We start from the raw sequence: 27,814 nt of genomic DNA on the forward strand, positions 1-27,814 counted from the left end.
ACACGCCTGTGTATTGTTTCCCACCTGTTTCGAAACGAACGAAAGTGATAGGGGCTGCTGGCGCTTCCCCACCCATCTGACAAGACCACAGTTCCGGGTTCTTTTCAGCCGGGAGCTGCTGCTGCCTGCTACTGCTGCTCAGCCGGGCGCTTTCGACACGAAACCATGTCTCTTTTATTGGATAATCAGTTTGAAGAACTTCCTCCCGACAAGTCGGTGAACACGAAGACATTCCTGGACAGTGTGTCCCACCTCCCTTCATTTTTTGGTGAGTATAGCTCCACCTGAACTCTGCGAAACGCGCATCAGGTGACTTCATGAGACGGCGCCGCGCCGCTGCCCATGGCGCACACTTGGCGGACCTGTTTCTCTTGATATGGTTATTGTATGACTTGGCAGTTGTCGGTGCGTGTTTGTTTCACACCGAGTAGAAACTGGGCTGCTGGGTCACGGGGAAGATCCGATCCAGCTGCGGCCGTTTAGCCCACATAGAAACTCTTTGTTTACACACTGAACAGGGCTCACATTGACCTCATTGTGACCTAACTGAGACTATGCATTCACTGCATTTTCCCCTTTTCATCTTCTTCTTTTTTTTGTAAAGGCCGATTCGCATTCATCATCCCCTCACCGGGAGGGACGTGTGCCATCAAGTCATTTATATTTTATCGCTGTGCTCTCAAATGTCTGTTTCTCTTGCAGACTGCTTGGGATCAAAAGTATTTTCAATCATCAAATCAGACATTAATGGCAATATAACGGTAAGATACAGATCTGTCTCTGCGTTTGTATGCCTCTGCTGGAGCACTGGTGTATTTTCATACAACTGTTATGGATGGAAATGCCAGCTGGGGCTTAATGGTGCAGCTCTGTGTTGGCAAACTCAAACCAAATTTGCCCCTTTTCAGAAAATAAGAGCAGTTTATCTCAAGGATCCAGCAAAGTACGTCACCTTGCAGGACATTCTGGAGGCAGAGCGAGAGGCCGACGGAGCACAATGGCCTAAAGTTGGAGCAACATTGGCACTGATGTGGCTGAAGAGGTGAGCTGTTGTGTCATGCTGTATGTTGAACTTTCAGCCGCTGATAAGAAGCAGACATAGAGGCGTATTTTACGAGGACTGGCTCTTTCCCGCAGGGGTCTCCGTTTCATACAGGTCCTGCTACAGAGTTTAGCAGACGGAGAAAGAGATGAGAACAACCCCAACCTGATCCGGGTCAACGTCACCAAAGCCTACGAACAAGCGCTGAAGAAATACCATGGTTGGATCGTCCAAAAGGTCTTCAATGTAAGAAAAGTGTACACGCGGAAGAAGCATTACATGTCCAGCCCATAAGAAGCTGCATGAGATTCTTTCTTTTTTATGACCAGTACCAAGAGTGCTGTGTTAGGATTACCTCCAAAAGAACAAAGACAAACTGCAAGAAAGCTTGAGGATATTTTAGTCGAAACGAGGGGGAAAAGGAAAAACAGAAAAGGCCAGAATTCTGTGTCGCCATCTCTTATTCACAATTAACCCAAACCCTGTAGTTCCTGACATGTTGTCACGCATCTCTTGATGAGCCTCAGCTTATTCCTTTTTAGCAAGTTGTTCCAGTTCATTTGAATGACAGTTTTTGAGCTGTAACCTTACCCTTGAGCTGCCGTGACAGACTCTCAGCAGCACTTAGATCTTGGTTTTAAGAGGGGTCATCCTGGAACCTTGATTTCCTGCCCCTCCAAAAGCTTCGGACCAACTTGGACGTGTGCACGAGCTCATTGTTGTGCTTGAAGACCCAACGTCTGGCCTAAATCCAGACCGATTCTTTAGCACTTTACCCTTTTAAGTGTTAATCTAATCTCTTTCCTTGACCCCATTCACCCGACCAAGGTTACATGTGCCCGAAGGAGCCAAACGCTCCCCCAACACTATTGCACAAAAGGCCTTTGTGTTAATGTGTCACACCGTAAAGTTTTATATCGTACTTATTTTTAGCAAAACGTACCTTATGCTTCTTGTGAGCTAATCCCAACTGTACGCTACATTTCAGTCAACCCGACCACGTGCACTTAAAAATGACTTTTAATTCACATTTGTCGTCTCTTGCAGGCAGCGTTACTTGCAGCTCCCTACAGATCAAACTTCCTCAAGGCTCTGTCTAAAGGAGAGGAAGTTGGAGAGGAGGACTGTCTGGCGAATGTGCGTCACTTCCTGGTAAATTACACTGCTACAGTGGATGCCATCTATGAGATGTACACGAATTTAAACGCAGAGCTGGACTACACTGTTTGATGTCCCAGGACGAGACTGGACTGGAGATGCAGGAGTCATTCCTCTTCGTTGGTCCAGTTTTTAAAAAAAAAAAAAAAGGTGTTTATATGATTGTTTGAATTTTTTGCCCTCTGTGTGGTATTTATTACTTTGATTATGCCTTACTAAATATTACATTTGTATTTCAGGTCTTTAAAATATGCTAATGCCTTAATTTTAAAGAAGAATTCTAGCTGAAGTTGCTTTGTTGTATTTCATTTCAAGTGCGTGCAGAGTTGTTAAAGTAACAGTCTCGCACTCTTAGCCAGAATTATGTATTTGTGAGAGTTTGGGCTTAATTTTTGACATTTTCCAGTTGAAGAAGTACACAACTTGTTATTACGGGGAGAAATTCCTGGTATTTTCTCACATTTGGATCTTCTCTGCTTCCTGAGCCCTGCAGTTACCACCCCCGGTAACCAGAGTTTTTTGCTATATAACTGCTATCTTTTTACAAAAAAAAAAAATGCATATATATATCTTTAATCCACATTGTGCCTTGGTGTGGCTGAATGAAAGCTCCAAATTTACGTATTTACAGTTCTGTTTTGGAGTCTCTTTCCGCCCTCAGGTGGGTTTTACCTGATGTGTTTGGGGTGAAGTTGTTTAGTGTTCGTAGGGGCCGACTCTGTTCCCATTTGTCTTTTTTAACATTATGACCCATCCACAAGCATGATCATGTGTGAGAACCTTTGTTCATTTAAAAAAGACAGTAATTTCCACATTTATTATTGTATTAATTAGAGCCATATTTTATGAATCAATGCTTTATGGTTAAGTATGTCTGTTTCGGATGAATCGTGTGTGTTCAAATTTGCCCCGAGGCAAAGAAATAAAGTTGAATCCAGTTCCATAATCTTACACCAGGTGGCAGCATTTACTTGTTTTTGTTCTTCAGACGTTCATGGTGCTGTCACTTCATGGAATATTTTTAAAATAAGGTGTAGTGATTGTTTAAATGTATCTGGTGTATAAGTGTAGGTCCAGGTTTTGACAACTTTAAGAGCTCCGTTTGTGTTTTATAATTCTCTAATAAGTGCAAGTCTGTGAAAATCTCTTGATGGATGAGCTACTCTCTAAACATTTAAGGCTAATAGCTGATTTAGAAGGAGTAGATCAAAGGGAAGTCCGACTTCCACATGTATCCTAATGCTCCACATCAGCCATCCTCTTCCCCTGCCCACTCTTACTTATCTGAAGTGTGCCCCAGCTCTGGTTGTGGCTCTGGTTCCTCTCCCAGAGGAGCCTGAGCTAATCGTCTCTGAGCAAGAGGAACATGTCTGTAATCCTGTAGGTTTATCAGCAGTCGTGCCTGAGAGGATGGAAAAACACCAAGCGTAGCCGGAATATAACCGACTAAAGACTGCAGCTCAATGACAAAGCAACTGACCTTTAACTCGCTCATTTGTTATCTGAATTTAGGTTATCAATCGGTATTGCCATTTTGCTCCTAAACAGTGCTTCTAATGCCATTATTCGCATCATCTCTGTAATTTGTTTTATAATAGGCTACTTAAACTGGCTGCACATTTTATGTACACGGTGATCCAAGTTATATCGCTGCTATAGCATCCAATTGAGGAGGACAAATGAAGGGAGCAGCCATACACATCACTGAAGATTTGCAATTCAAAAGCGCGGTAACAGTCGCCCCATTTCTAAATAATGTGAACACCAATATTGCTGTGCATATATATATTTTTTCTATTAAAATGTAATATCTTAAAGTGTGTGGGGTGGGGGTTTCATTTACATGTGTACTTTGAAGTATTCAATGGCTTCTGCCTCAAGCATTGCCCATCCATCTGGTCTAACACAATTCAGAGTGATAAGAAAATTAGCACTTTCAGCTTGCATCATTTATAAAGGAACAAGCCCAGTGTGTTTCAGCCAAGGATTGACTGCCATCATATTACAGAGCTGAAATCATTCAGTGAAAGGATGCATGCATGCAAAATTATGGGAAAAAAAAAAAAAAAGACTTGTCTGGTTAAGCTTTAAATCCCTCAGCAATAAAAAAAAAAAAAGAAAAAAAAAGGGGGGGATGAAATAATGTCTCAGCTTTCAACAACTAGTTTATCATTCACGAATATAATAAGGCTGCATGTGTGCCACATAATAAATCTAAAAGTGTAATAACAGTATTTGCTGGGTTTAGAAAATTTAATTTACTTGACAATCCTTAATAAAAGGAGAGACAAAAAAACAAAAACAAGGATGAAGGATTAGGGTCATACGTTGCAAAAAGCAGTTATTTCAACATAATTCATGGAGAGAGCTCACATGTTCATATATAATAATTGCACTTTATAATTATAGAAACAGTTTGCCATATATCTCACCAGGCTGACATAAATAAATAGTATTACAGAACCACCGCAGACACACAAAGAACTACTCAATCATACGTCTCAAACCATCAGAGATAATATAGCCCTACAAAGAAGACACTAAATGATTCAGGCAGCCTGCTCTCCAACATAGCACTCCATTACACAAGTGTTCTTTTTAAACAATCACCTTCAGGAGAATAACTGCATTTCATTCAAGAAAAATGTCCACACAAACTTTGAGATTTAAAAAAAAAAAAGTTAAAAATACAACCACAGGGCACATCTTGCATGGCCTGAATGCCACAGTGCTGATTTGGATATGCATCAATCCTATCAAGCTGAGCCGAGCAGGATTACATGAAATAGGTTAATATGGTAAATTACATCACTTGGTCTAAAACTGTATAACAGAAAAGGATATTCACGTTTAAATGCAATATTTCCTCTTACAGTGGCCATGACAGTTTAATCTTAAAGAACAAGCTGGGAAGCGACATTTATCAATTATGACAGGAGTCAGTAGGAAGTGGGAACAAGAAAAGTTCACAAAGCAGGTGACAACCAAAAGTTTAGGTAGTCAAAAAAAAACTTTCCCGCCCATCAACAGTTTTGACTAAAAATATACAGATGCACAAAAAACTGTTACCAAAGATCTTTCTCTGATTTAAGGGCATGTGTTCCCATGGATAGCCCCAATCAATTCTGTTATTCGTTTCCATTTTTGTAAAAGCCTTCAAAAGAAGAAAAAGAAAAAAAAAAACAATTGTAAAACAGAGTAAATATTAAAATACAAGCGTGATCAGGTGCTCAGCTTCAGTGTTAAATCAACAACAGCAGTCGTGTTTAACGCCCATTTACTTAACAAAAAAAAAACGTGAAGGGTCCGTATCATAAACCTGCATCTCTACTCATGATTATCGTTTACCTATTTCAGGCATATAAACACAAAACCTACAAACACATGCACAAACTAAAAAGGCATGTCTTTCTCACAGATGTGGAAACTGACACTTCCAATGTCTATAAAAAGTTTCCTGTCTTCCGTGTCCCCCTGCGTGGCAGCCCCTTGTCTTATCTGTAGACGGGGAGCTGGATGTGGGTTTGCTGCTGGTGCTCCAGCTGCTGAAGCATCCCCATGGCTTCGTATCCACGGCCCAGCATGCGTTCTTTGATGCAAGGAGGGTGGATCTCACTGATGAGGCACTCCAGAGACTGCAGGCTGCTGCTGAGGACTGCAGCGTGGCACAGGCTAAAACTAGACAGCCCACAGCAGAGGTTTTGGTCTGTGCTGTAGGCCTGGGTATGAGGGGGAGGAGGAGGAAGGTGGAGCTGTGGTTGGTTGTGTTGATGGCAGCTTGGGTGGAAATGGGGATGATCTCTAGGCCTGGCTGCACATGTACCCGGTGCCAACACCTGAGAGGAATAACAGTCACTGTTAGGGTTGTCCCAGAGAGGTGCGAAGTACTGTCCGACCGTCTGCTCCACCTGCATGGCGGTGCGGTTCAGAGAGGAGCTGCTGACTCGCTCCTGTCCACTGCCCACGTTTCCAGGGTGCCGTCTATATGACAGCTGCGAGGAGCATGGCAAAGGGAGGCAGGTTTCAGGAGACGGGCCAACCCCAGCTTCTGCTGCTCTGTGCCCGTGAGCGCTGTGACTTACACTGTACATCCTCCCTGCTCCCTGCTGATAGGGTTGCTGCTGCATTTGAGCTTTGTGCCGCCACACTGTGTAGTCTCCCCTCTCTAAGTATCCAGCTTTGGCTGTGTCTGCACTCTGGGCCGGTAGCACTGCCCCTGCAAAGGCCAGACTGCTCTGGGGCGGCACTCCGAGAACAAAGTCGGAATCTGAATGCGGCACCGCAGCCACAGCCTGCAGAGAGGGGCTGGCTCGAGCCTCTCCCCCCAGCTGCAGGGCCTGGCTGTGAGGAACCCTGCTCATCTGCCTCATCAGGCTTTGAACCTCTGCCAGCTCAGACTGGGGGGCCAGGCTCTGATCTCCCGAGGCAATTCCTGCAGTAGAACAAAGAGTTTCAATGGGTACATCAGGGGGCTTACATGAGCTTATATGATAGGCCTTATGCCCGTGTCTGACCGTGTACCCATTATTCACAGGATTATTATATGGTGCCACAGAAGCCTGGGAGTTTGCATGTTTAGTCCTCTTGCCCTCAGAGGTTTTCACCACACCTTTGACCAACACAGAGGCTTTAACAATGCCCAATAAGCCCTGGTAACCTCCAGAGTGTGAGTAGGGGCTACAGCGTTGGCCTGTGGTGTCTAACCCATTGACCGTCTTGTTTAGCTGTTTGTGTTGTGGCACACGCACATCAGATGGAAAGATTTTGATGGACAGAGGGCTGTTGGCGGTTTTCTGTGCAAAAGCGTCCAACTCTGCAGGAGACGGATACCGAGAAATCATGGAAGCCGGCTCTCCTGAGAAGAAAGCGGGGAGAAAAGGAGATCAGAATACATGAAGTCAGAGTCTTTTGTTTATGGTGTTCAATCTGTTTTAGGAGAAAATGGTAGACATCAATCAGTCTTATAAAATAATTTTACTTGGGTAAACAACTTCAGAAGCGTTTGATCAGTGGTTAATTAAATGAATTCAGACTATAACCCAGAATTAGCTCACCCGTAGAAATCAAAAGCTATAGCAAGAGGAGAGGAAATTTTAGCACAGTGCGTCCAACTGAGGCTTATAGCCATTGAGCAGAAGAGATCTATGGAGAAGAGTTCTAGTTTCAAAAATAGCCTTAAACTATTCATTTTTTTGCATGATTTAAAAAACTTTAAAAAAAAACCTGACAATTGCAATTAACCTAGTCATAAGCACACTTAAAATTCCCAGGTTTTAATCATTTAAAAGGTTTATGGCTTCATTTGTATATTCACATGAATAGGTTTTTATGTTCTAATCTAAAATAAAAAGCTGTATTTTCCTCAAACTGTAAACTGCTGCAGAATGGCTCGTCACTTTCTGCCTGAAATGCTCTGCGTTTGCTTCTTTAGATTCTTAAAGGCTCTGCTCCCGAAAGCCCAGTCTGCTCTGATTGGTTGAAATTGGTAGAGTGAGAGGCATATGCTTATTCTTTGCTTAAATGTGTGCCTAACGACGCACTGAGCAGGCATCATGCAAAAGTGGGGAGTTGAGGAAGGAAGTCTTGGACTAAAAACCGGGCCTCCCAGGCAGTGGCTTCTGACCACTCACATGCACACAAAAATAAAAAATAACCCACGAAAAGAAATTAAAGAACCCACAAAGCATAACAGAGGCTTTTTAATATCATTAAAGCGATAAAAAACTAATTTAATTAAGATTACTTTAAAACGTTTCTGCAATTTGCCCGAGCCTTGAAATTCAAAAATCACCCAAGCATCACCAGGTCCGGCTAATGTAATTTCATTTTACTTCATGCTTTTAGAAACTTCGACCGAATCTACAGTAAAACCCTGGAGCACATACTGTACAGCACAAGTTGCTGCTGATGGGAAAAGGAGCAGTCATCAAGAGCACCGTTGATTGAAATGTGCGCTGGAAAGCAGACGGGACAAGATTGGATTCAAACACTGTTATTCAGGCTATTTCATGGCTGCTTAACTCCTGCTGACCAAGAAAAGGTGGAATAGGTGCCTTTTTTTTTGGAAAAACAACAAATCACCAGGTAGAAATTACTGCCACTTCTCAGTGTGACATTTTTATGGAATTTCTGCCAGAAAAAAAACAACAAAAGCCACTGACATTAACCTACATCACACTGCGAGTCAGTGGAAACCACAGCAGGCAAAAGAACAAGGCTGTAATCTGCAATAAAGGACAAAAAAAAAATAAAAAAAACAAAACACTTCATTTCATTTTCAATAACAAAACCAATTTTAGCTATGCAGGGGAGAGCTCGCTCGTTGTTCCCATTTGAAATTGATTTGGGAGTACATTTCATTTCAGGCCCACAGTCAGCCTTCCGACTGTGAAAATGAGTCAATCTACAAGATCCACCTCGTGAAAGAAATAAATTGGGTGTTTAAAATGGAGGAAAGAGGTAAGTTGGAGTGCTCAATTCATCCAACAATCTCCCAATGGAGCAGAAGGAACAAGCACCATGGTGCCAGGAGCATGAATGAATTCTGCAGAGAAATACAACAAAGCAAAACACTGCTTATTATTTATCACAGCGTAGTGCTGCTATAGAAAAACAATGACATCTGGGATGTTGGAGAGGTGTTTGTACTGTATACAAAATCAAGATGTGAGCTTGCTCCTCTCTGGTTTCCCATAATCCTACATGTGAAGAAAGAGGTAACAGGAAAAGCCAGCTGCAATAACAATTTCTGGCTTTTGGCTGAAAATGTATTATTCATGACCATAAAGATAAGAGGAAAAGGATCATAACCACCTGAAAGGAGCTTAGATGACTAGAAGCAATGACACATTTAAAAATGTAATGACTCTTTGCATCACACGCACCAGGACTGATACATTTTTCTTTTTTTCCCCTTCTGTCTTGGGTAATGTGCAGTTACCAGTGACAGACAATTTGGCAAAACAAATCAAATCGTGGCATTTTAGCCATTTCTAGTTGGGTAAAATGTGAAAGCGAAACCCTGCGTGGTGTGAATGGCTTACTGCTCCACAAACACTTCAAACACTCTGAATGCTAACACATCTTCACAGGGTGTCTGATATTGTTAGTCCACAGATTACAGCCCTGTCAGAGCTATGGAGACACAACACAGCTGCACTTCCCACTGTGGCTGCCTTAATGTGGCACTATGGAAACCTCATTAGCAAATAGGCACTCTGTATTCACATTTATCATCCAAGCACCGGCACCCTATGACATATACATTTAAAAAAAAAATAAAAATAAACACTTTAGGTTATGCCGACAGAAACCCCAACTGCCGTTTAATTTGAACTCACATCTGTGATCAGCATGATCAGTATTAAAATTGCTCTAAATCACAGCCAGAGGTAAGTGTCTCAATCTTGAGGAGTTTAAATGCAATCAGTAGTGTCAAATGGCAGTGAACTGCAGCGCCATGCTGTTGTAAACTGAGCACCGCACGGGATGTTTACATGCTTTCACAAAGCATGTGGTAGCTGTAATGAAAGCATATCCTGAAGTCAATTCTTCACCATGTTCACACATTTTTTAAGTCAGGACTGGAATCCCAAGTCTTGTTCCAACTCTTTTAATTCATTTCAATCTGGCAATATGAAAGCTCAAGTTTCACTCTCACACATCAGGGAAAATGACAAGTAAAAAGTATCCTGTCACTGATGATCCTGAAGTGTCCAAAGAGGTCATGTGAACACTCTAAAAATCCGGTTTTAAGTTTGCTTTGGAAAAAGTCAAAGTAGAGGTTGTATTTCAAAGTCTGTGCATTAATCACTTCCAGAAGAAAAGCCAAAATAAATTTTACACAAATAACTCATCTTAGCTGCTCCAACTCAGCGGTTTTGATGCCAAAAAAAAAGTCTAAATATTAATCTGGACAGTCACAAGATTATCTTTTGCTTTAGTATCGATTCAAAGTTTCTTCTTCTTTTTTTTTTTTTAAATAACAGAAGAAGGTAATACAACGCTGTCTCTACCTCTGAACAAGGAAACTCCCAATCCCCCAGGGTTTCGGCACTGACCAAAGACAAATACAAAAGGTCACAAGATTACCGACATAATAAGGAGGAAGAAGAAGAAACTCTTTATACATATGCAGGTCCCGTCTTAAGTGTTGGTAAATGTGGTAATTAAGCTTACAGTAGGACCTGATTCTGGAAAAAAATAAAATAAATTCACAAAATATAAATCTCTCCTAACTTTAGGAGGACCGTAAAGCTACGGTGTCATTTTTTTGCAACTCGTTCAGTCTACTTACACAACTAATGAAGTGTCAGCAGATGGAACTTATTCACCAAGTGCCCTACGGTAAACCCCATCAACTGTGTTTTAATGACCGAAGGCTCATTAGTCGATAAAGGCTACCTCAGGCCTCGATCTTGCAGTTAGCTGAGCAACTACAACCAGCTTTGGAGAACCTGTTGATACGTTTAACATATTTCCTGACCTGAGATGTAAAAGACGTCTACATAAGATAAGATACAATACCAAAGCTTTTACACTCACTGTTATAAGACTTAAGATTAGAAGCCTCTGTGATATGGCCCCATAGCTCAAAAGAACTGCCATGTATATTTAATCTATTGGCACATTCAAAGACCTGAAAATAATAATCATTAGACACCATATATGGTCAACTCTAAACCTCTACGAGACACGTTTTCGAAGTTCCGCTCCCGGGAAACTATGTATTCACACAATGAGCACAATTCAGAGTTGTAAAAAGAAGATGAGAAATTAAAAGAAATATGACGCCGTTCACATGACAACAGGGGAATGGCAGCTGTATGTAGTGAGGTAAGGAATGGCAGGGAGATAATTAGCAGTCTGACCTTAAGCACTTAATCACCCTGAACCTGCAGCCTGCACGATGCATCTCTCCTCAGCCCTGACAGAGAGCAGAAGCAGCACAGAACATAACAGCCTCGGCCAAAGCCGTCACGCAGCGCTTAAACACTCTCTAACCTTTTAGCATTTCCCTCAGGGCTGATTCAGGGATACCACACAAGACTGAAAACCTTGATTGTATTATTATTTTTCTTTAAAATGAGCAGCTTGGCAGTGATGTGTGATGAAGTTAGAAGGCCGTTAAATTTAAATTGACCTGCGCTTCAATGTTTTCTTGGTTCAGCTTGGTGCTGCCATTACAGCATCAAGCAAAACTAGCACCCTTTCACAGGAAACACCTAATCCTGATTTCCTTTTTCCCACGGAGCGGACATGCAGGGAAATAAAGGGCTGGGGGTAGGTGCCCAATCATAAACCCAGACTCACCACTAGAAACCTAATTTATGATACGATGCTTTTGTCTTTGTGATCTGAAGTATGAGATTTTCTATACATTACCACCAAAATATAAAATGAGTAGCAAAACATTTTTTAATCATGCAGTGGTACATAACCGCTGCATTACCATCATTCCACCCACATACAGTCCCACTCGATGCTTTCTGCCACTTTAAACTGGCTAATCTTTTTCCCGTGGTTACACTTGAAGCCATTTCCCCCACAGATTAGAGCAGAGACCTCATTGTTTTGGAGCAGTTTGAGTTAATCACTAATTTATGGGCAAAACAAGCCCCAGAGGCAGGGCTGAAGCGGGAGTTGGACAAGCTCATTGGGTTTCCAAAACAGCGGCTTCCAACCATTTCATACCCACAGGGAGAACATAAGGAAACAATTACAATGACTGCTAGATATGATTCCCACATGAGATAAAGACTAAAATATATCCACAACACAACGGCAGAGCTGCCAGGCAAAAAAAGCCCACAGGTCTTTGATGTTAGGCTAAAGACTTATCTTGAACACTTGGGTGAGATAACTTGTTTACTTGTGTCAAATCCTCAGCAGGAACATGGCGCTGAAGACTGGCAGTTAATTACAGAACAGCGCTTCTCAGCAGGCATAAATACTTGTTTACCAAACCAATAATCCTCATATTTAAAATACTCTGGCCTACCTTAATAACTAGGGACAGAGGTAAGCACACACACACACAATGCCTTTTAAACCTAATTCTCTGTTACCATGACAACGTCTCCCATGCACAGAGTTGGCCCAATAAGCCCAGTCATTAGAACCATGTAATTAATTGGTCCTGCCTTCGTTCATCCATTTGAGACGAGCCTCTGCGATCGACTATCTGCTGCTTAGCCAGAGGAAACAACTAAACTAGCAGCTGCCAACTTCTCGCACTACATTCAAGCCACAAAGTGAAAATAAAATTCTGCCACTTGTTTTTCAGAAATTTACATGATTATATTATGCAAACTAAATCCTGGTGTCTTTGATTATTTCGGTAAGTTTCAGTCGCCGAATGTCCAACTTTCAATGCACACAGTGTCAAGCTGCCGGGATTGATTTCAGGACAGAAGGGGGACGCAAAAAGGCCAAACAATAAAAACCAAACGCCACAATGTCAACAGCTTATCAAGTTGTTATAACATCGCTGAAGGAGTCATTTCAGGTATCTCCAGTTTGGGGATTAGACGTTCCAGTCGTTTTTTTTTTTTTCCACTGATGTTTTTAAAGGGACTTAGAGGCGGATCACTTCTATGGTTTGGGTGGGCATGGAACTCTGAAAGTGTCAGCCTCATTAAAAAGCAGTATAAGATTATGTGCAGAAGCAGCTCAGGAAATGCAGCGGTTGTCCACCAATCAGATGGTGGGTGGTTTAATCTCTGGGTTCTTAAGCCACATGTCACAGCATCCTTGGTCACAAAGTTGACCTCCATATTGCATTCAGAGGTGTGTGTGTGATATATATATATATATATATATATATATATACACACATACATATGTTCCCAGTGTAGAGAAACAAAAAAAAAAAAGTATCATAGGATTGTATGTGCGTCGATTGATTAGAAAAGCACTTTATACATGCGGGCCATGTAACGGAAGCTTTGAATTTGCCCCCACTATAACAGACTACTCCTTCACAGCGACTGCAGCTGCTACTTGCTGTATTCTGACCTAAACCAAGCAACACATCCAACAGCTGATTCGCTAAGTTTCACACTGCAGTAGGACACAGGACATGCTAACACCACAGCATGTGCTCTCACGTTTCCCCCCCTCACGCTAGCCTCTCTATTCATGACCTTCCTCTGTAAACACACAAAACTAAAAAGCACAGACACTCATTCACCCCATTTTCTCTTGCCTCCCTCCTTCCGTGTCAGTAGCCTCTATATGAACGGTCCTCAAAGAACAGAGTAACCTCAGGGTTGAACACTTAGTTATGTGTGCTTGAGGAGGCTCTGGTGAGTACTTCTTTGCACCAGTGTCATTCCTCATTTGTTTCTGTGCCGCTTGGCCCAGCTTGGGCAAAGTTTCCCCTCTCAAAGCCAGCCTGAGCACAGGCCAGCAGCGTGGGAAAAAAGCATTCCCAGCTCCTGCTTTCATGCCGAGATAGCAGAGAAGAGCACAGCTCTCATTTACTCTCATCTTCGTAACGCTAGTTTCTTAGAAATGATTCACATGGCTTTATGCAGCTGAGAGAGCTCTCATGTCCAGTGCCTTCCATTTATTGATAGCTAAAAATGGAAATGGCTTTCAAAAGCCCAGCAGTGGTAAAAGTCCCTATTTAACTCAATCCAGCAACGACTCATTTAATGAACAAGCCTGGACCACACAGACTGAGCTTCCATCAGGAGTCTATTCCCTCTGGCAGTGCTTGAAATGTCAGAGTAGAGCTGGAGGGTGCTGCACTACGCACAGTCGCAGTACATAAAACTCAAGCGAGGTGGAGGAGGGGTGGAGGCCCTGCAGGTAAACAGGATGAGAAATGCGTCCCTGCTTCTGCCCGAGGCAAACTAAGCCCTTCTGTTCCAACATTTAGCGGACAAGTGCTCCACTGATTCCCAATTAATATTTAATAACAAAGAGGTGTTTTGCCTGAGGAAATAAGAGATGAGTAGATGGAGCATCAACATTTTTGTATAGTTGGATATGCATGGTTTAGCAGCAGCAACATATGGGAAGCACAATTAACTACACGGCCTATCACAACAACCCAGTCTTCTCACTCATTTTTTGGCTGTTTAGAGCTCATAACTACGTGGGTACTTTACAGACACCTCCCCAAATGTCCTGTTCGACTCGTTGCACCTGTTAGATCAAAACTGCTTTTATGGCCCTTTTAACTACAGTATATGCGTTTCGGTGACCTCAGTAAACTCCCAGCATGGCTCCACTCAACTTCAACCTGAGAGGAAGTCCAATTATGCAGAATAAGTAAAAACACTTGTGTGAAAGTGCAGGTGTTAGGTTCAGAAACCTGATAGTTATAGGGTTATCAAACCCAAAAATAATGATGTCCCTCCCTCTTTTCATGCTTCCAAAAAAAAGAGACATTTACTAAAACCTACACAGTAAAAATTGAAACTACAGCATTAAATCTAAAGATATTCTGTATAACAATGACGACAAACAAAGCATTAATTTGCAACATTGCCCTGCTCTGCAGACATGTGTTATACTGGCAAACATGACACTGATATGCAAACTTGGCTTATTTTGCCTGAGAAAAAAAAACAAAAAAACATCCAGATTAACATTACGTAAAAATCTTTAATAAGCAGAATCACCAGCTCTTTTGTTTTTTGTTTTATTTCCTGGACAGTTGAGACATTGAAAAAGAACAAATTCATTTGGAGCACTATGATCTCATTCAGTGAATACAGGCCATCAAGTAAGAAAAGCCTATGAAATGTGGATCATGGCATAAACGACACAGATGTAGGAAAAGGAAAAAAAAAAAAAAAAAAGCCCTATCCAACGAGATCTAAATCTGTAGATGTGCTAAATTTAATCACTTAATTGAAAGAAATCTAATCAGAAATCCCAGGCCTGAATATACCCTCCCAACCTTTCAACAATGGCAGTATAATCAGTCAAAATGAAGGTCAAACAGCGCTGACACAGAGCACAGAATGTGAGCATCGTTAGTAACCCTGTGTGGGAGAGTTGATTAAGCCTGTAATTTCATAGTCCACTTTGACTTGCATACATTTTCACTGCAGGAGCACATTGATTACTGACCTAATTAACAGGCATCGTTGTCAGGAGGCTTTTTTTTTTTTTCTTATAAAATCAAGAAGCTGAAATAGCTGCTAAATCTATGCATATGCATCTTTAAAAGAACCTTTGGGCGACAATGTCAGGGAGAAGATTCTTTTTAGAAGATAAGAGTAGTGTGAATAACATCCTGAAGACATTTTCTGTGCGTAGTGAATAACTATGTCCTCTTCCACAGTTAAAATGCCTTGGGTCTGGTAGTTGCCTTTTGTCTTCTCAGGCAAATTGTCTCACTCACCTTTGTGGGTACATGGCTGCGGTGGCGGTACCGGCAGCAGCAGCGGTGGTGCTGGAACATCAAGGCTTTTGGGTGTGCAGGCCAAACGCTGCGATGAGAAGCTCTGCCGTCTCTGGATACAGGCTAACATGATAGTTCACTGGGGCTGCACGCAGCCTGGGTATTCCTGCTAAAATGAAGAAGAAAAATAACTGGTTTTGACTCTATAACAAGATTTCAACACCGAATACAATGCTGATCAAACAAGAAGGAACCAGACAGGGCCATATGCGGAGCTCTTGGAGGCTGAACTTACAGACAGCAGTGCGAGGAGCCAAATGCTCACCTCAACCTGCTCACAGTGACAATGTTCGGCTAAATTTAGCTTGTTAACAAAGCTAATTAGCCAATTAGAGTACAGCAGAGCTTGATGAGCACGTCCTTAGTTGGGTTAAAGGTTAAACCGGGATTATCAGTTATTAGGTTTTACCTTATGGCATCATGGCTGTCCCATATTTCATGGAAATCAACCAAAGAGTTTCCAAGACCTGCTGAAACCTCAAAATGCTTGTGTCATTTCCATAGAAATGGATTTATTCATACATTTTTGCTCAAAGATGGCAATCTACCCACTATCCAAATAGTTGTTATCTCAGTCTGGACCACAGTGGTGAATTGACCATATATGAACAATGTAGAAAAAACATTGACATAGCCTTAGGGTCGGAGGAACAATTAGACTGCAAAGCCCTAACAAAGCCCAAAGCTCAACCTAAATCCTCTATGTTACCCTAGCAGGGAGAAACCCCTCTGACAGCAAAAAGAATCTGTAAGACCCCTCACACTGCAGCACAATGTCTGATTTGTGAACTCTATGGATTTTTTACAAAAGACTGATTCATCCATTGATTTGTGAACTGCCATTTCGACACTTTGATTCCTTTCAGTTTAGCATTTGGCTATTGCCATCTTGGTGGAGCCGGACGTGACCACAAGAGCATGGAGCTGACACGGATTTGACTTTCGGAGCCATTAAGTGGTATTGTACTTTATGGCTTCCTCAGTGGCTGAAAGTCCGACACCAGATGACTGATTTCCATCTTTTATATCAAGTCTATGTTGAATTAGTAAATAAAATAAGCAATGACGCATGGCATGTTTTAGGGTGTTTCTGCAACATAACAGACAAGTTGTTAATGGGTTGTTCATGGCATCCTTAAGTGCTTCTTCTTCATGTCCGGTTTGAAAAAATAGATTTAAAAGAATAAAAATAAATAAATATTAAACATGAGGCTTTAAAATGGAGTCTTCACCACATAGGTTGTAAAATCATATCAAACAGAAAAATAGTGCTGATACTGTACATTTAAGAAAGAAGAAACACTTAATGGTTACTCAGTCTCCTTCATCTGCTTAGTTGTCATGATGGCTCTTTCCTATTATAAACCTTACTCTGACGGTTGAGATCACAAAGATCATTACTAACCCTCCTGTAGCCTCAGGCTGTATGTTTCCACACAGCCTGGTCAGGCTGTGTGGAAACACTAACCAGCCGAGAGACCTTGGCTTCTTGTTCTGTAAATTTATGGCTGTATTGATCGGCAGCGAAAGCCAAAAGCAGCTCACTCCCTAAAGCAGGCTGTGCTGTTTGCAGAGTTAAGTACTGTCAGAGGAAATGAGAGCCTGTGTCTGAACAAGAGTGCTCCTCTCCACAGCTGAGCGGATTGAAGCAATCATTCTGAAGAGAAAGCCAGGCATTGAGGGAATAGTTCAGTGATAATCACTTTTGACATTCGCTTTGATTATCTGGAGGAGTCAGCAACATCTGAATGCTAGCATTGCAAAACGTAAAAAAGTCAGGCTGCGAAATATGTTGATGTATGCGAATCAGAAATCTGGTAAAGAGGCTACCCATGCAAAGTGTCAGACACACATAGGATATGATATTAATTTTTAATCAATCCAATGGTTACAAATGGAAACACTGCATTTTCTTTACAATAGAGTAGTTCCCAACAAGGCTAATACAAGCCTGCAGCATTAAGCTGTCAGATTGTGTTTTTCTTGCTCGGTTTTAAAGCTTTCCTGGATTTTTGTTTTTATTTCTCCCCGAGGGTCCAGAGGGCAGCTTAAGTGAATAACCACAGAACAAACTGTTCAGTGATGGGCTGCAGAAACATGATTACCTTTACTTAAACTGAAATAAGAGAGGTAGTGTTTTTCTTATTTTGTTTTACACAGGTGCTGACACATAAATGGATGAAGAAAGAAAGAAAGAAGGACAGAAGGAAAGAAAGATTCCCTTACGTTTCGCCTCTTTCCTTTCTTCCCTGCGCCACTCCTCCACTCAACATCTGTGCCTCGGTGACGAGCTCACTTCAAACAGCTCAGTGCAACCTGTCTCATCTGAGCAGACACACCAGGAGAGCTAAAAGCCTCAGAATGTTCAGATTCCATTTGGAAAATAATAGCAATTTCAAAACAACCCCTCCATTACAACACATTTGCCAGCGGGGAGACACAGAAAAGGCAGCAGGAACACAAGAGTGAAAAGGCATCTCCAGGGAAATCCCTTCGCAAGCAGAAAATGAGACATGAATTGGAATACCTTCCATTACTCCCATAATTGAAATCAGGAAGAAAACACATCAAGGAGGGCATTAGAATTCAAGCAGAGGCCGACAGAAGCTCAACTGAAAAAGTTTCAATGAAAGTGGGAAAGACAGCCCAAAATGATGCGGAAACTGAAAAATAACGATGGCGTCTTTCATCCTGCTATCTGACTTGAAAATTTAAAGAGATTTTATAAAAACTTAACCTTAGAATTCCCTTTGTAAACTTCGAACATGAAAAAGGGAAGCAGGATATGAGATCAAAGTTACACAAGAATGCCCAACATTAACTGCCCTGCATCCCTCTGCATTTTACCCAATAAAACCATCTTCTTTATAAACGCCATACCAAGATATCCTTCAGGGTTTGTAGCTGAAATAATACAGAAATTAAGCACAGCATTTGTCAGCGATTTGGCAGATATTTAGATAAGATGGCAGACATTAGCTTAGCTTAACTCATCCTCACAAATGGGATCAAGGATCTTAACATTAATGTAACAATCAAAGTTAGTCTCCGTCAAAGCGGATTCCTTCGATGAACCTTCCAACAAGCTGCTAACAGACCTCAATGTGAGACTTTGCGGTGGTAGTTACCACCCAGTTGTGTATACTCTGAAACTTCCAGTGTCTTGCCATGTTTTCAAGGACTTCTCTAGCGTGCATAATAAGGACACAATGTTTAAGCTGGGAGAGCGTTTAATTCTCGCCACTCTCATGCGACAACCGTGCAGCTGATAAGCAGTCGGATGTGGTCCACTGAAGGCCTGCCAGGGAGATAAAGACCTTACGCTTTGTCGTCCATCTAACCGTCCCCCGTGGCGTTGTGATAACAATGCTTAGGCGGACAAAGTTATTTTTCAAGCTTTTTATGCCTCGCATGGCATCCATGCTTGGGACATTCTGTGCAGTGATAACAAAAAAGAGAAGGGCCAAGAGGGAGAGATTTTATAATGTCCGTCTGAGCAAAACAGGTGAAAAGCTTTCAACGGAACTTTATCAACATCTGTTCAACAGAACCTACTCTTAAGACAACAGTCAACATACTAGCAGAGCAAATTTCCAGGCAATCTAATCCGATTGAACACAATTCCTGAGATAACAAAGCTGGGAAAGCATTATTACTCAAACCATCCACCACGATGTTAGAAAAATCTAAAATGGATCGTGCATAGCTTCACCTGTTCGGCTGTATAAAGCCACAGCACAAGAACATCCTTCAAAGTAGGAAAAGGCTTTAAATTATACATGCACTCAGGCTGCAGCGTCTGTCTGACCTTCTGTCAGTCTTTTTTGACTTCATGCTGCATCAAGGGTCAGAGCAAAGATAGAAGCTAATTGCACAAAGAGCCTCCCTCTCAACAAACATGAAATGCGCAGATAAAAGACACACACACACACACACACACACACACACACACACACACACACACACATCTTTCCCGACCTCTTCCATCTCAGCTCCTGTTAGCAGTCCTGAGGATCCTCACTAAATGATTACATGACAATGAAAAGGTTTAAGGCGAGCACCCTTTTCCATCCGAGTGGATTGCCATGAGTGCTATGCAAATGTTTTCCCTTCTTTCGACTCAGGAAGCGCAGACAAGCCAAATAGGGAGGAGCACAAAAGCAAAAACAGGAGTATTTAGGAATAAATAAAGGACTAACAAAGAGCAATTAGTCGTTAAGGAAGAGAGGAAGAGTGCCTCTCTTTGAATATGAATGATATAGTCAATGAATAGCAATCCACTTGTGCATAATCAATTGCGTATTGTGTATAGTTTTTATAAAGGTAGGCACTGCAGGAACCCGTCAGTAAAAGAGACCAGACAAGGAGTCTTAAATACAGACTGAATTAGACAGCAGCGCTGCAGCAGCTGCTGGATTCATCTCAATACAACCTTCTGCACATGCACAGATCTCCCCCCAATCCCCTCATACATTCTTAATAGAATCTATTACTTCTGGATTAGCTGATAAGAGCTGGCCTTGTTAAGTTCTCTAATAGTTTACATAATTGGTATGAGAACAGCATACAAAAAAAGACCCAGATTTCTCTCCTCTTCTTCATTCTGAAGAAAGTAAAAGAGGACACAAAGGTTCACATACAATATAACCAAACAACCCAAAGTCGCACCGCTCTGCGCTGCAAGAACACTCCAGGCCTGCGGCTCGGAACAATGAGCCTCATTACCATTGAGATTAGCTCCCGTATAAGGTATTACAACATTAGAAAGCATTTCCTTTACATTTTTACCGCATGCTCAAAATGTATGTCATTTATCTCTGGGCAGTGTTCAGACAGATGTCCAGAGCATTCATTTAGATGTAAATCATGCAGCATTAATGGCTGGGTGACCGAGAGAAACATTAACATTACAGTCTCTCTCATGCAAAGGCACAGCTGTGCTACAAAGAAGCGGATCAGCCTGAAATTTGTACATCCTTGATGACAATAGAAATACTCCACTTCTCCAATAACTATGCAATTTCTGTCAAATACTCTCATAAGAGGGCAAAAGCTTTAAACAAACGACAGCACTAGCCTAATATATACACACACACTAGCCTTTCCATAGAAACAAAAAACCTATTAACAGTTCATTAAAAGTCTGTCAAAAGTAAAATATAAGCCGTTGTAATTTTCCTCTTAATTAACAAGGTTGCCTTTTCTTAATACGTTATTAGACTCACATAAATCCGCTTAGCTGTCCTCAACTTTTTTCGCTTTGTTCATAAATACTGACCGTCTTTTTTCCCCCCCATTTTAAAACGGCTTCTAACTAAATCATTCAAAGAGCCATTTGAGGTTGGTAGTTGGACGTACCTGCTACATATTTTCGAGGTTACATCTTCATCTACAATATGACATCAAGCCTTATACACTAAATCTGCTACGCAATTGTGAACAAAAGTTATCAAATTCTTTCAGAGGAGTAAAAAGTTTCATATTTGCCACCGAACTGCAGTGGCACGGATAAATAAGGGAGCAGAAAGTAAAGTGCAAATAATAAACCACCAGCGGTTTTCAGCAGAACATTTGAGAACATTTAACACTGTAACAACAAACGCTTTGAACTGAAGGACAGTCAAAGTCCAAAGCTAGCACTCATTTCTTTCACAGCTTCTGCGAGCATGAAATATTTGTCTCTGAGGTTTGGCGACTTAAACATCAAATAATGAATAATTAATCACTTACTTATGAGTTCATAAAGACTACTTTTGTGAGTTTATCTTTCAATCTATTCGTTATTCAGAGAAAACTAAATCCATCTGCTCACATGCACAGATACTGTGCACAAATGAAGCTGTGAATCCAAAGCTGCACAATCAAGTCTTATCTTTGAGTACAGCCTTGGTTGGGAGTAGAAAGCCTTGGACTGACCCAAATCTCCCCTCCTTCATAGTTGGTGCCACGGAAGAAGAAACACACTCCATGGGGTAAAGTCAAAGTAGCATTAGAGGGTAAATACCGCCTTATCTTATCCTTATCCCTGTATACAAACTGAGAAACACTGTCAAAGAGCTACAGGGCATGTGGCACAGTCTTTAGAAAACCTTGACTCAGGTTGATAACAGATCTGAGCAAACGGGCAGTAAATTTAGAAGTCCTTTTCCAGAAGACAAAAAGCTATGACTTTAACTTCATTTTTACATCCTGTACCCTCGCTGCTTAGTTTAGGGTCAGCGATTCGTTTGAGCCATGTCGATCTGGAACCAAACATACCACTCATTAAAAACTAGAAAAGAACGCTGCCCATATGAATCTCATGTGGCAGACAACAAACAGATACGCTCCCTTGCTGAGAAGCATCAAAAGCATTCAAGGAGAAAAGAGTCTTTGATCTCTGGACCAAATATATGTCGTCACAATCTCACCGCCTTTCTTTTTCCGGGCAAATGATGATGCATCAAGTGCAAATTGGTGGCAGGATTATCATTAATTCAACATAATCACTGAACAGAAGCACAGAGACCAAATGGCAATAATAATGACCTTGGCTGCTCTGCCCCCTCCCCAGTGACCTGAGAGACCCAGTCCTTAACCCTCCGCCCTTAAACTCCCCATCTCATACCCAGTCCCCCCGTTAGAATGAAAAGACCAATTAGACTCATTTCAAAATATGGCAGCCTGCTCGTAATTCCACATGACAACCCCTTGCAGATACAAAGGTGATCACCAAGGGTGCACAAGGCAAATTGTTAAGCAGCCAGAGATTTTGACATGATCCTATAAGATGGGACGGAAGTGTGGGTGCATATCAAATGAAAGTAATCTGCTTCCTCTCATCATTCAGTCTGCCAGCTATAAGCTGATGCACAACACAGAATTTACTGTACACTTAACAGCTCTGAAAGTGAGGCAGTAGATGATTTGGCAGAAAAGGACACAGCCTTAATCAGCCCCTCTGCTCTGGCCTGGGTAATAATCTTCCAAGAAAAGGTCATTGGCGCAGAGAGCAGCTCCCTTCATTCAGTAATTCGGGAGGCCTGGAGATTGAGCAAGCTGGGGGAAACTTCGCAATAAATCACAGCTCAGCTTCGCTCCGGAGAAAGCAAAGGGAAGCAGGCAGCCAAATGACAAATCCCTTTTCTTCACAGAGTTTGGAATTACTGCTGGGGTGTGATGTGAGATCAGAGGGAAACCCCTGTGGGGATACCTGCTCATTCACTGCCGGGATACAATACAAATTAAAAGTCTCCAGCAAAGTTCAGGCTCAGGAAACGAAATACGTTTTGTACATTTTCACGCAAGTAACAAGCAAGTAATTACAGCTGGTTGATTGAACATGTTTGTGGCTGGCTTTGGCTAAATAATCATGCTTGGATTTTCCAAAGAGAGCAAGGCAGGGTAGTGATGTTTTTTTTTATTTATTATGACACCCAGAAAAAAAAGAAAAAACGAGATAAAGCACCAAATTGCAGCCTTTTCCTCTCTGCCTCTGGTGGTAAGCCCCGACATCCCATCTCTCTCTGAGTAATAAATGATCTGGCAGAGGCAGGAAAAGCATGCAGGGTTGAATTTCACACCTGGCCAATAATCTATAAGAACCTCTGCTGCGGCTAACCTTCAACCCCAGCTGCCACCGGTGCAGTGAGGTGCAATGATCCCACCTCCGGCTCTTAGACAATAGAAATGGAAACCCTCAGAGAGCAGCCCCGAATGACCAATAATATACTTCAAAGCGCTGCCACTGAGATGCTGACATATAAAACGCCTTTCAGCGCAGGCAAAGCCATCATTCAGTGCACATGTGCAGACAGATATGGACTCACAGCGGACCCGACGCAAATACGCAAACATAGTTTTATCTTTAATGCATATAGTAATTAACCGAGCTTACTTTTCTCGACGGCCAATTGTTAAAAGCATATTACGGAGAAGAATCTCGTTAAAATCAAATAGTCTAACTACAAGATGACCTAATAGTTGGAGTCCAACCATATGGAAAATCATTCGCCCATTCAGATCACTATTTAAGATGGATGTACGACACACTATAAAGGTGAGACGTTTATTTATTAGTGCGTATAGGACATCTTTGATCAGTTACGCACCGTCGACCTAAAACCCTAACATTATACGCCAAAGCATCTGTACATCATATTTATTTTTTCTCCCCCTTCATCCGTCATTGTTTAGGCTGTACACAAAAATAAAAAGCATTCAACTGTTTTTTTTTTGGCGAGACAAACTATTTTTTTTTCTCAACTAGGAAACATTTTCCAAGAGCCCCCACACACTGCCCTGTAAACGAAGGAAATAAACATTATCAATGTCTTACAGAGTTTTGTCTAATCATAAGGCTTGTTTATCTTTGGTTCGCCACGGCTGATTGGGTCCTCTCCTCCTCGGAAGGCGTATTTCCTTCGCAAAAGCACTCTCGCCGCTGATTTCTCGATGAGCAGCAGAAACCTCCGGAGAAACATCCATTGATGAAGCTGGCGCCGTCAACTGTACTTCCTCGACATGCTCGACACTAGTACGGGAGGACAATTTCACCGATTGGGTTTTGCGTGCAGACACTTGTGTATCATCTCAGCGAGTCGACGGAAGCGGTGTGAGCGACAGAAAGAGACGTCGGAATGGGAAACGAGTTCTCCGCACTGTTGAAACCGGCTCCGGGCCAATCAATCAAGGCTCTATTTGAATATTCCCACGCGTCGGCCAATCGTTTGAAAGAAAGGGCGGGGCTACCGTGATGTCAGCGAAAGCACGTTCCCCTGTTTGGGGGAACATTTTAAAGGAGAACAGTTTCTGATATAATTAGCCCAAAAACAAATGCTAGTCTTTCTTATTCTGTGTTGACCTCTGCACATGGAATTAATATAGAAAAAGGATGTTTTAAATAACAGACTATATGTATATTTCTTTTAGCTCAACCAATGCTCTTGCCTAATTAACTCCTAATTGGATCAGGTGTGCAATAATAACTTAATAAGCAACATGCCTCCTTCCTTCAAAAGTAGCATTAAAGTAACATTGGCACATTTTCACACCTACTGTCTTGTTTTAATGGAACTAGTCATAATCAACTATATTTGCTTTTTCTCTGTTTCCTGCTATCACAATGGTGATTGTTGACAGTAAAAATGTATGCTATGAGACAAAGATCTTTGTCTATGTCTTTTACATGTGTGGGTTGTCACTAAGCACTAAGTTTTGTCTCGTGTAGTTTCTTTTTATGCTTTGTGGTAGTTGCGTGCCCTCTTTTTTATTGTACTTGTCTGCTTTTGTAGTCATTTTGCTGCTCTTAGCTAGCCTGGCTGACGCGTCCACATCTCGATGAGATGGTGGTCTGGGAACTAGGTGTGCATTTTCTCGTATTTGAGGGGTGGTTTACGAATGCCTAGAGCCGTTTATTGGGCGCTACGAATGTCTATCAAATGGCGCCTGGTTCTTCCCATGCTGCTTTGCGCGCGATTCATAGCTAATTGTATCACTTATACCAGATGACAGAAATTCGACGAGCAAATACATCCTTCTTGGTAATCAAATCTTTCAACGCCAAACGTTGCTCTTTTTTAAAAGTAAACTTGCGCTCTAAGCTACTTAAAACACTTTCTAAGGCTGCATCGAACGGTAACGTTGTGTCCGCTGCCATGTTGGATTAACACTCTACAAGCTTCGGTGTCGCGCATAGACGTCTTCATCGTCTTGCTACCCCCCCCCCCCCCCGTTCTGTGAGTGGTTCCCTAACTCAGGCAAAAATAAGGGCGGTGGTTTCCAGGCTGCCTTTGCAGTGTGAATGAAATCGCGCGCAAAGCAGCATGGGAATTCCCAGGCTAGCTCTTAGCTGAAAATAAACTCTCTTTGTGGCCACTGTGTGTCTTTTTTATTGCAAATTTGAGTCATTCCGTCACCATTTTAAATTTTTATGTCGTAATTTTGTGTCTTTGTTTTAATTTTTTGGTTATATTGCCTCTTTTTGTAGCCATTAAGCACATCTTTTGTAGTTGTGTATCTCAATAGCTCTATTGCTCTTTTATGTTGCAATTTTACATCCCTTTGTTGTCACTTTTCATCTGTCTGGATTTTTTTTTAGCAAAGAATCCCTGAAGTGCCATTGGTGGTGTCTTTTATCTTGTGCATAATAACTTGTGTGAACATGAAAATCATGTTGTCTGAATAAAAAAAGAAAAGGAATAACAAAGCCACTAATGGCACCTCGGGGGAACCATCCTTTGGTGATTTCTACAGTAGTTTTGTTTCTCTCTATGGTCACTTTTTTTCCAGATATATTTTGCTGACGAAACTGACTTTTTGGGTTCCTGGACCCTTGCCAGGTAGGACCATTCAATAATCTGTCCATGATCTTGTTTGAAGTGCTCACATACACACATCATTTTGTGAAATGTATTAAGATGTTTGGCACTCGTGTTTAAAACTGATTCATATTGTATACTAGTTTTTAACATTTTACAAGTTTTTTAAGATGTTCTGCATTCATATCCATTGTTCAGCAACTATTTTAAGAGAAGTTAAAGATCTTATATAAATAGAAGTGCAGTGAAAAAGTACAATCAAATCTGCTGAAATATTATGAAGTATATGTACAAAATAGTAGAAGAGGAATAGGTAAATTAGCTACACATTCATCAGGACTGTGTGTCAGAAAATATGCTTAAGTTGATACTCAGAGCCACTGAATTTAGAAGGCATAACCGATTTCGCTACACCTTCACATATGCGACCCAGCACAACACAGTAAACTGTTGCTTCAGAAACCGCTCAAACATAATCTGATGAACTGACACAGACGGGTGTCTTGTGTTTCCCACATAAGATCCTAAAAAGCTTAACTGTCCAACTTTAACTTAGAGACTCTACGGCATTACAAGCCAAATGTGATTTTCAAATTTGTGCACGAAAACATTCCCATTGCGAGTATCAACACAAATGTGCCCTGACATCAGATAACAAATATGATTTTATTATGAATCCTGTATCTATGCTTAGAAATAACTCAGGGTAAGTGACACATGTTTATTTTGCCACAAAGTCATTTATTCAATTATTTAATCCTCTCATTTTCACACAGAATTGTTCTAGAATGTAAAACAACAAAGACATTATGTGCCAATAAGGTCTTAAGTGTAATTTACTTTGGCTAATGGGTTCCTTTAAATAGTTAATTTGTTTATTTTCCATGCCCCCATTTTTTCTGTGCGGGTGAGTGGGAGCCCATCCCAGCTACCACCTGGCAAGAGGCAGGATACATCCTGGACAGATTGCCAGTCCATCACAGGGAAGGAGATAAAAAGCTATGCTCATTCACACTCACTCTCATGGTCAATGCTTTCGGACTGTGTGAAAAAGCCAGGGTTCGTGGGGAGAGCGCCCACACATGCGTGGGATTGGCCGAGCCGAAAATTTGAACAAGGAAACTTCTAGCTGCAAGGCCACCACCACCATGCAGCACATTTTCACACAGATTTAACTCTTTAATTAAGGTAATAACTTTTATTTTTACGGCTTTGCTCAAAATGACAAGTAGAAGATATCTGCAATGGGGTGTTATAAATGCCACAGTTGGGCAACACAGACAGAAATACAACTTAATCTATAATCCAATAAACTGCATGTTTCTATGCTGAAATCAGAAATAATGTTTTACATCATACATTTTGCATCCCGAGGTGGAAGCACTTAAAATTAGAGCATTTATCAATGTAATAATCTGCTGTCTTGTTACCCTTAAGGACATGAGGTATGTGACATTGTTAGATGGAAATGACAGTCTCTGCTTGACTGCTCACTTGGCTTAAATCTAATAACAGTTTCTTGTTGCTGCCAAAATGAGAATGCCTTAAGTATCATAGCATCACAGCATGAAGTCAAAAATGTATCTATGTGAGCGTCCACGTGTGTGTATATTAAGCTGATGTGTTGTAAAACATAGGCCTTTATCCATGGAAAACTGCTTGAGATAGTAATAGGGGAAATGTGAAATGTTAAATTGATGACTGCATTCGATTTAGCTGCTTCAGGTTCAAGATCCTGATATTGAACATGCTGGTTCGATGTAACACTTGCATGGCCTAAAGCGACACATGATTAGAAAGGAGCCATTCATTCTAAATGTCATCAGTAACACCTGGGCCTTTATGACAAGTCCAAATGTCATGTTCTGCCTTAAGTAATTGATGGATCAGCAGCGG

General features: G+C 41.5%; 2 protein-coding genes across 2 annotated transcripts; one reads left to right on the top strand and one right to left on the bottom strand.

Moving 5' to 3' along the window:
• Positions 1–59: 59 nt before the first annotated feature.
• LOC142373418 (glycolipid transfer protein-like) lies at positions 60–3,151 on the top strand. Its single transcript, XM_075456685.1, has 5 exons — positions 60–268; positions 703–761; positions 909–1,042; positions 1,138–1,288; positions 2,090–3,151. Exons 1-5 carry the CDS (start codon positions 166–168, stop codon positions 2,270–2,272), a joined length of 630 nt encoding a protein of 209 aa, XP_075312800.1. The 5' UTR covers positions 60–165; the 3' UTR covers positions 2,273–3,151.
• Positions 3,152–4,285: 1,134 nt separating this feature from the next.
• On the bottom strand, positions 4,286–24,218 carry LOC142372518 (protein FAM222A-like). Its single transcript, XM_075455453.1, has 3 exons — positions 23,938–24,218; positions 15,561–15,729; positions 4,286–7,055 (listed from the first exon to the last, which is right to left on the bottom strand). The coding sequence occupies exons 2-3, from the start codon at positions 15,688–15,690 to the stop codon at positions 5,695–5,697; spliced, it is 1,491 nt and encodes a 496-aa protein (XP_075311568.1). The 5' UTR covers positions 15,691–15,729; positions 23,938–24,218; the 3' UTR covers positions 4,286–5,694.
• Positions 24,219–27,814: the final 3,596 nt, after the last annotated feature.

This window comes from Odontesthes bonariensis, chromosome 22 (assembly GCF_027942865.1).
Source record: "Odontesthes bonariensis isolate fOdoBon6 chromosome 22, fOdoBon6.hap1, whole genome shotgun sequence".
Taxonomy (NCBI): Eukaryota; Metazoa; Chordata; class Actinopteri; order Atheriniformes; family Atherinopsidae; genus Odontesthes; species Odontesthes bonariensis.